The 8,679-nt window shown below is 40.2% G+C and overlaps 3 protein-coding genes across 3 annotated transcripts; 2 read left to right on the top strand and 1 right to left on the bottom strand.

Moving 5' to 3' along the window:
* The first annotated feature begins 443 nt into the window (after positions 1-443).
* Positions 444-2,069, top strand: LOC149045740 (uncharacterized). The gene is made up of 5 exons (XM_089205953.1): positions 444-543; positions 845-926; positions 1,027-1,111; positions 1,507-1,632; positions 1,965-2,069. The coding sequence occupies exons 1-5, from the start codon at positions 444-446 to the stop codon at positions 2,067-2,069; spliced, it is 498 nt and encodes a 165-aa protein (XP_089062079.1).
* Positions 2,070-2,639: 570 nt separating this feature from the next.
* LOC149045739 (uncharacterized) lies at positions 2,640-8,210 on the top strand. Its single transcript, XM_089206129.1, has 2 exons — positions 2,640-3,939; positions 7,918-8,210. Exons 1-2 carry the CDS (start codon positions 3,774-3,776, stop codon positions 8,193-8,195), a joined length of 444 nt encoding a protein of 147 aa, XP_089062255.1. The 5' UTR covers positions 2,640-3,773; the 3' UTR covers positions 8,196-8,210.
* Positions 4,733-6,359, bottom strand: LOC113667893 (uncharacterized). The gene is made up of 4 exons (XM_089206128.1): positions 5,986-6,359; positions 5,526-5,847; positions 5,162-5,368; positions 4,733-4,935 (listed from the first exon to the last, which is right to left on the bottom strand). Exons 1-4 carry the CDS (start codon positions 6,193-6,195, stop codon positions 4,811-4,813), a joined length of 864 nt encoding a protein of 287 aa, XP_089062254.1. The 5' UTR covers positions 6,196-6,359; the 3' UTR covers positions 4,733-4,810.
* Positions 8,211-8,679: the final 469 nt, after the last annotated feature.

Below are 8,679 nucleotides of genomic sequence, written 5' to 3'. Positions count from 1 at the left end.
AATTTTTTGTGCTTTTTCATTAGTTTTCTGCATTTCATTAAACGCAAAAGTTTTGTCAGTGAAATCCTAGATGGCTCTCTATCTCTGGATCTGCGACCCATCATTCGTAAAGGCTGTCGAAAATTTCTATATTGTTTATATTATCGACGTAAATCAGGTTTCCTGAAGAGGTTTACCTTGGCTGGCCCATCAGTTACACTCACTTCACTAAAAGATGAATTTCGCTTATCGTGTGAATCACAACCAATAATCTTAACTGTATTTTCATAGTCAGAATCAGAGACAGTTCTCTCGAACCCCTGTTTACAAAACAATTCGAATTGCTGAAGCAAAGACGTTTGTTTAGCTTGTGAATGATCAGATGCTGCGCCCCGAAAGGCGATTTTTCTTTCCACAAGGAAGTTATTAGTTCCCAAGAGGGAATTGCTTGTGTCTCGAAAGACATGTTTACTTCCCATGTACATGAAAGAGTCAACGAAGACCAGATCATCTTGTTAGTGCCCTCTCCTCATCAAAATCCAGTCTTTGTCGCACGCATACAAGGTAATAACCTGTTAAAGAGATGATTTCAGATTTTTATGGAGTCACTTTTTTCAATGGCCTTTATGACAACTACATATTTGGTGATGATGAGCCAAACCTGCTATAAAAATGAATGCAATGTGTAAATGCCTAAAAATGCTTTGGTTTTTTCATTATCAAGCAAATTTCATCCTGTCTTCTATTTCGAACAGCTGGTCCAAGTCTCAGACTCTCAAACTTATTTTCATAGGAGGCTTTGCACATGGTGAAAATCCAGATTAAAATTGGCCTATAATAAAAAACTCTCTTGAATCATTTTTAGCATCGGATGCAAACAACCCTTCCTGCCTTGGGAGCGTATGCGAGAGGGTCGCCATGATGATCCAATCACTTGTGTTGCAAAGGTAATTTTGTTTTTTAAGAACTATTATTGAAATCTTACAGAGCAATGCACCACACCTCTGTTTAACACTTCACATTAACCATGTTACGCTGTTTACACAGGGAACAACTTGCCCACCGGCGCGAACAGAGGACAGATAGGAAAAAGAAAGATAAGAAAAGTAAAGATGAAGGAGATGCTGCTGAGGTATAACCTTAAGGCATCATTTTCATGGAAAATTATGTGAATACATTAATTTGTTCATTTTGTCATGCCTTTACACACCTAACAGGAAAGGAACTTATTTCAATTGAATTTCCAAAGGAGAGTACAAGAACTTAGAGGAGCCGCAAATCACAACTTAGATTCAACTAGCCAAATTACGTTTTTTGTGAGTCAAATTCAGCTGAATTACACTAATTAAAATCTGAAAACACTCACATGAGGTTCATTCAGATGAAAACCAGGTTTAATCAACAGCAAGGGGGATTTCAGTGAGAACTACTCCCAGTTGAAATTTTCAGATGGAGGGGAGGGGTGTTATCAGAAAAATCCCTTTACCAGTTTACATTCAGAAATATTTGATTTTTTTTTTTGGTTAGGTCAGACAGAAGAGGAAAAAAAGGGTTGCATCTCCTCCACCAGGCGAGGACTACACAAAAATTATCCTTCGCCTCAGTGGTAATAAGAAAATTGGCAGGCGGTTTAGGCCAAATGCTTTATTCCAGGTACATTGGAGTACTCATATTTATGTACCCAGAATGTCACAGTTTTAGAGAAATTACTACTGATTCAGGTTGAAATTATAACCATCTGCTAGTTTATTAATTCACTTGACTAAATTAAGCACTGGTAATCCCCTAAGTACAGTCTCACTAAGGGGCAAAAGCAGATGATCATGACTTTCACTAACACACTCATGGATTTTCCTTGTTTACTATCTTATGGCTAGGTCATGATTCCTGAGTGCATTATGCCACCACCATAACAATGCCACCTCAATTCCAGCTGTTACTCAGCATGTACATGATACAAATATTTTGTCTTTGTAATTATGCAGGAAGTCTATGACTGGGCAGGATCTCTTGATGGCCTGCCACTACACTTCATAATACGGAGAAGGCAGCAAGTGGTGCGCCACAGTGAGCAATTAAAGGGGCCATGAGATCCTGGATGTAGGAGAAGGAGTAAGTACTTCCTTAAATTAGGAGCAAATGAACAACATTTACTTTCACATCAGCTTGCCAATACTTTCTTGTCAAGACAGCAGCTACCTCCTCACTCATTCTTCAACTAAAAAGTACACTTTTTTTCTCTTTAAATTTATCACAGGAAGAAGAGGAGATAACTTCATCACTGCAATCGCAGGTAGGGAATGTAAGGTTCATGTACCTTGTACAGTCTCTAAATAGTAAAATTAGTTTAATTAGAGAATAGCCTAAACAAGGGGCATGATTTACATTCCTCAAGGCACTGGTGGCCATCTTAAGTAGTTCCAGCTCCATGTGAACTATGGTGCATACACCATTTTCTGCACATCCTGGCTCCAGGTTTTTTGGGATTTTAAGCAAAAGCAGAATGATGCCAGCTTGTAGACTATAAACTTAAAAAGTGACTTGTACTGAATTACACATTACCTTGCTGATTATGGCATGCACGCCTGCGAAAAGTCTATAATCTTACCCACCAGCACATTGTATGATTTAAGTCCTAGCAAAATAAGCAAGAAATAGGTTGTTAATTAATATATGCGGTCATGCTACCCTTTATACAACACTTGGAGGATAGGCATGCTAACAGGTCCCTCATTGGTATGCGTCATGTATTCATGTAATGTTTAAATATAATGACATGTTAGCTTAAAAAAAGGTTCATGTTTTACATTTCAATAAGTTTGGTCATGCTTTAATAAAAATTATTGAGGAGTATTATTTGGGAACATGCAAGTTTAGAGAAGCAATTCTACTAACAATGAGTCTTACAACCATAAAAAAATCAAGTTAAGTAATGGTCTTGTTTTCATTTCAATTATTGAGGAACACCATTTGGGAACATGTAAAGTGTACACAATTATGAGGACATATTACTTAATGCAATAGGGATAGATTGACATCCCTTGTTCCCTTACTATGAGAATAACATTATAAAATCCCCTCACCAATACTTGGGGTGGAAAGACAAATCCACTTATTCCCAGTCTCCTTGTGAACATTAACAGTTGAAGTGGACAGACACAACCCTTGGGGGTAAAAGGTCAACCATACCCCTAGGGAGGAGGCTCTTCATAAGCATCCACACTTAGGGTAGACAAAAGTGCCCCTTGGAACGAGCCTCTTTGTGAACATTAGCACTTGGGGTAGACAGAAAAGCTCCTCAAGATGTGGCTCTTCATGAGTATTGACACTTGGAGTAGACAGAAAGGCCTCTTGGGACGAGGCTCTTTGTTAGCCGCGACACTTGGGGTAGACGGAAAAGCTCCTTGGGACGAGGCTCTTTGTTAGCCGCGACACTTGGGGTAGACGGAAAAGCTCCTTGGGACGAGGCTCTTTGTTAGCCGCGACACTTGGGGTAGACGGAAAAGCTCCTTGGGACGAGGCTCTTTGTTAGCCTCGACACTTGGGGTAGACAGAAAAGCTCACTGGGATGAGGCACTTTGTTAGCCACAACACTTGGGGTAGACAGAAAAGCTCCTTGGGACAAGGCTCTTTGTGAGCATTGACACTTGGGGTAGACAGACATGCCTCCCTCTTCACAAGCATTGACACAAACAATGTCACTTGTTCTATTGTTTAAGCAATTCCATGGATAGTAGCAGTCAGTTTTACTGTTTAAAGTGTATGAAGTGTTTTAAAATTTGTAAATTTAATCAATGAAGGATGGTGTGATGCTCAAAGGAACAATGTGTATTTTAATTATGATAGTTACGCAGGATTCCTTTGAGCAGCACACTTCCCTTCCCTTGTTTTACTTGCAGGTGTCCTTCTTTGGGAATTTTCCTGCCAACAACAACAACAACCTTTCTGCAACTGTAGTAGGTAAGAAAACCTTGATTTTCATTAACCTGTAAAAGAAATAGCATTCTTAGTCCACCAATGAAAATGCTTGTAGAGCGATTACCACCCCCTGTTGATACATACAGTATTGTGCAAAAGTAATGCAAACGGAATTCGGCGAATTTCGTTATTTGTTCTAACGATCTTTCGTCGAAAGTTCGAGCGAAAATTCGATCGAAAGTTCGAGGCCTCTTAAGCGACATTTCGTTTGAACAAAGGGCGCTTTTTCGTTGAATTTTCGCCTCAAAGCGAAACTTCGCGGCGGAAAGTGTCTCTTCGATCATTAGTGTTCGAAATTTCGCTTCGAACTGACAATAGACTTTCGCGAGTAATCAAGTTTGTTTACTATTCATGTAAGCAACACGAAATATACATATAAACGTATTTCCAGTCTTTTTCAGTCACTGCGACGGAGACACTTCATATTTGAGGCTAAACACAGTAGACAAAAGGTCAAAATATCGAAAAGCATCACGCCCGATTCTGGGCTCGATTTGTGTTTGACAACGAAAGTAAATCGGAAAAATTGTCCCAAGCGTCACATCAACTTCAGTTTCCTGACGTTTAAAGAGGCCTAAACTATCATATCCAATTCAGAGTTCGATCAGTTTACAACAATGAAAGTAAATCGGGATGAATAGCAATTCTTTAGTGTGTTTTCAAACGTTTTCTATTGGGAAGAATGTTCCTTGTTTATTCGTTTTCGATCCCTGCGCAAATAGACATCACCCATATCGCTGATTGCAGCATGCTTTCCAGATATCACAACACCATGTTTGTTCGGAAATATTTATTCTTCACAACAAAACACTGAATACCAATTGGCGACGACTGAAAACAAAAATTAGTTTAGTCACATTGCTCTATTTTTTCGTAAATTCTGACATCTTTTTCCAATACTTGTTTTGCACTGTTCCCACATCTGTAGAACGTCTTCCATTCCCCGGCATTGATAAGAAAAGGCGGTCAGCACTTCAGCTGAAAAGAATGCAAATGAACAGCGATTAATCAATGTTGACAAATAAACCGGCTATTCATCCTGGCTTCCTAACCACCAACATAAATAAATAACTGCAATCCGCTAAAGGTTATTTAGAAGTTCCTTTCAAACAAAATAAAGTCAGCCCCAAATTATACATTACGATTTTAAGAAAACAAATTCCATATCTGCTCAGTTTTTAACAATAAATATTCATCTACTCACTTTTAATTGCATCAAGTTTGTCTCGGTCAAGGGGAGCAAATTCCTTGGTTCCCTGAACAGTTGACTTCGTAAGGGTGTCTTTTGTAAAGAGGTGGTCAACTAGACGAAGGCTCATGACGGTGGGTTTGGAGGCGGCCTTTGCAAAATTGTAGTCAGATTTTGTCAGCCGCACATTAGCATTTCCTCCAACTGCGACTGTACCAGTTCCTTAAAAAAAAAATATAAAACAGGTAAGTTTCACTCAAAATAGTTTATCCATTAAAACTAATTTAGTGCTCAGCAAGAGTGTGAAGGATCAGGCAAGTTCACGGATTTCTATTGGGTATTTTTCCTTCTCGCAAGTAAAATAAACGATATTATTTACCATCTTCCATAGGACTGCACATTGAAGAGGACTGATCTGGACAACGAACTTCCACGTGCGGCCTAGGCGTGACAGGGGGCGGTGGAAATTCAGCGGAAGAATCGGTCGGCAATGGCGTCGTAAAATGTGAGTTAACTGGTGTGAAGGACGGACACAGGGGAGTTTGCAGCAAAGAAGTTGAAGATGTCAGCAAGGTTAGGATGCGATCCATCTTGGCCTCCTGCCTGGCAAAGGAGCACTCAAGCCTGCCCAAGACAGTCCTGATAAACTGAAGTTCATCAGTCGCCATCATTTGAGTGCCGTAGTCATTCTGGTTCGTCCACTATATAAAAAATATTACGCATGTCAAATCAAAAAGTGTAAAGTTAAGTTGGGTGACGAAATGGCCTAAATGCATAAAGTGACATGCTTTGAAGTTTAGGTTAAGTGAAGATGAAAAATTTTTTAGGTTATGACTTACACTTGTTGTATTGTCAATAGTCCTGATGGCTTTGGATACTAGGTCTGAGGTAATTCCAAGGTCTTCTTGCAAAAAACTATCAGATTCAGCCTCCACCACTGTTATGGAGGACAAAGGATATCCATCTTCTTCACCATCAGATAAATCCGACGAAGAGATCACTACTGATGAAGGCGATGCTGTATCTAAAATCTTACAAGATTTAACCATAATCAAAGTTTGTTATTCAGTTTTACGCATGTGAGGCACAAAAATGTATGCTTCCTGTACTATAAAACCACTTGACAAAGGAAAATTTAGCATTATGTCAGGAGACTTTGACTTTGTTCATATAAAATGAATGCAATGACACCGAATACCCGAGCAGAATGTGTACCTGAGAAAACTGACAGAAAATATCGATACGCTACTATAAGTTTTAGGAGTTTCTAAACCTAGTTTTCCGGCGTGACTTTCCTCTCCCAGAACTTCTTAATTCCATCCACCAACTCCTGCTTGTTCTTTGGCTTGACCTTGGACTCCAAGTAGAACTTGAGCTCATGCCACAAGTTTTCAATTGGGTTAAGGTCAGGACTCTCCGGGGGAGTACGCTACCAGTTGATTTCATGCTCTTCAAAGAAGGCTTGTGCTTGTCTGGATGTGTGCTTGGGATCATTGTCCTGCATGAAACGATGGTCGGGGAGCTTTTCGCTGATAAAAGGAACCAGCGTCGTCTCTAAAATGCTGCAAAACAAATCAGCGTCCATGATGCCATCAAAGATACAAATCTTCGTGGCACCACTTCTACTAATCCCTCCCCAGACATGCACTTTCAGTGGGTGCTTAGGTTTCGGCTTTCGCTTTGTGGGCTCATTTGCCATTCTAAAGCAAGTGCGGCGATACGCCTGAAAGGAAATCGAACACTCGTCGCTAAAAATCACGTTGTTGAAAGTGTCACCACTTTCTAGGACGCGTTGTGCGAACTCTAATCGCTTGACTTTATTTGCGTCACGGATTAGCTGGCAGTAGGCAGTCCGCTGCAAAGTCCAACCTTGTTGTTTGCGTGCTCTACGAACAGTGGACGCACTCACGCAGATTCCATGTCTCTCCAGCTTCTTCTTCATCGTATTGCTGGTCGTCTCGTCATCCCTGCGCATTTGCTGATCTACGAAAGTTTTTCCTTCCGTAGACAGCTTTTGAGGTCTTCCCGATCGAGGTAAATTTGCCACGGAACCGGTAAGTCGCAACTTTTTAATGATGCGCGTAATACTGGAAAAGCTCACTAGCAACCCTTCGTGTTTCAACGCTTTCAGTATTTCAGCTGGGTGGAGGCCTTGCTTGTGAAGGATCTCGATTCTATTTCTAGAATAATTTGAAACTTTTGCCATGATTACTATCAAAAGTAGAGTACATAAATGATCCCAAACGCATTGACACAACAACCTGTGTTGCCATGGTTGCAAACAATATAGCGCGCGCGGAGACTGGAATCGTAGCGGGAAATTTTATGGGAGTATTACATAGTGTAGTAACCAACCACAAATTCAACCAAATCCTTTTGAGAAGAATAAACAATACAACGAATTTTCGCCCCGAAAATTCGCCACATAGAACGAATTTTCGCTCGAAATTTCGAGTCGCATTTGCGCCATCAAGGAATTTGTCGCCGAAAGTTCGAGCCGTTCAAAACAATACATGCCTCGAAAATTCGCGGAAATGTCGTCGAAGTTTCGTTTCGGTCAAGAATTCGTCGAAAAGCCAGGAATTTCGCCGAATTTCGTCGACAGGTGTTTGCATTACTTTTGCACAATACTGTAGTTCATGATATGACAGTGACCCACAAAATATTATTTTGTTTGAATAATAACAAACTCAGGGTTTCAGCTAAACATAAAAATTGTGAACAAGAAACACATAGAACCAAGTAATTCAACATTTTCTGTATGATCATAGATGAAAGCCAAGCTGTGGGAGATGCAGAGAAAGAAGAAGGGACTAAGGAAGAAGATCAAGAAGAAAAGCAGGAAAAAGAAAAGGAAGAGGAAAAAGGAGTAAGTAATGAAGAAGAAAAATTGGAAAATGGAGATAAAGGAGGGAATGGAGGAATACCAGTTGGAGTAGTAGAAAAAGAACATGAGGCAATGAAAGGAGAGAGAGAAATTAAAGAAAAAGAACAAGGTACAAAGAAAAGAAGGAGGGATAAAAATAACTCGACCAGCTCAAATGACTGAATTGCCTCAAATGATCCAACCAGCTCAAATGCTACAATTGCCTCAAATGACCCAACTGACTCAAATGCCTGAATTGCCTCAAATGACCCAACCAGCCCAAATGTCTGAATTGCCTCAAAAGACTCAACCAGCACAAATGACTAAATTGCCTCAAATTACCCAAGCTGCTCAAATGACTGAATTGCCTCAAATGATCCAGCTGCCTCAAATACCTCAGTTGCCTGAAATGACCCAACTGGCTCAAATGACTGAATTGCCTCAAATGACTCAACCAGCTAAAATGACTGAATTACCTCAAATAATCCAAGCGGCTCAAATGACTGAATTGCCTCAAATGATTCAACCAGCTTAAATGACTGAATTGCCCCAAATGACCCAACCAGCTCAAATGCCACAATTGTCTCAAATGATCCAACCAGCTCCAGTGACTGAATTGCCTCAAATGACCCAACCAGCTCAAATTACTGAATTGCCTCAAAGATCC

This window comes from Pocillopora damicornis, chromosome 5 (genome assembly GCF_964200805.1).
Source record: "Pocillopora damicornis chromosome 5, jaPocDami1.2, whole genome shotgun sequence".
Classification (NCBI taxonomy): Eukaryota; Metazoa; Cnidaria; class Anthozoa; order Scleractinia; family Pocilloporidae; genus Pocillopora; species Pocillopora damicornis.
This window is presented reverse-complemented; position numbering and strand designations above follow the sequence as displayed.

Coding starts and splice junctions, on each gene's coding strand:
- LOC149045740 (XM_089205953.1), top strand. CDS start 444: ATGTTTACTTCCCATGTACATGAAAGAGTCAACGAAGACCAGATCATC. Junction 1,112..1,506: donor ATGAAGGAGATGCTGCTGAG/GTATAACCTTAA, acceptor TTTTTTGGTTAG/GTCAGACAGAAGAGGAAAAA. Junction 1,633..1,964: donor GGCCAAATGCTTTATTCCAG/GTACATTGGAGT, acceptor GTAATTATGCAG/GAAGTCTATGACTGGGCAGG.
- LOC149045739 (XM_089206129.1), top strand. CDS start 3,774: ATGAAGGATGGTGTGATGCTCAAAGGAACAATGTGTATTTTAATTATG. Junction 3,940..7,917: donor CCTTTCTGCAACTGTAGTAG/GTAAGAAAACCT, acceptor GTATGATCATAG/ATGAAAGCCAAGCTGTGGGA.
- LOC113667893 (XM_089206128.1), bottom strand. CDS start 6,195: ATGGTTAAATCTTGTAAGATTTTAGATACAGCATCGCCTTCATCAGTA. Junction 5,848..5,985: donor CTATTGACAATACAACAAGT/GTAAGTCATAAC, acceptor TTTTTTATATAG/TGGACGAACCAGAATGACTA. Junction 4,936..5,161: donor CAAACTTGATGCAATTAAAA/GTGAGTAGATGA, acceptor CATTCTTTTCAG/CTGAAGTGCTGACCGCCTTT.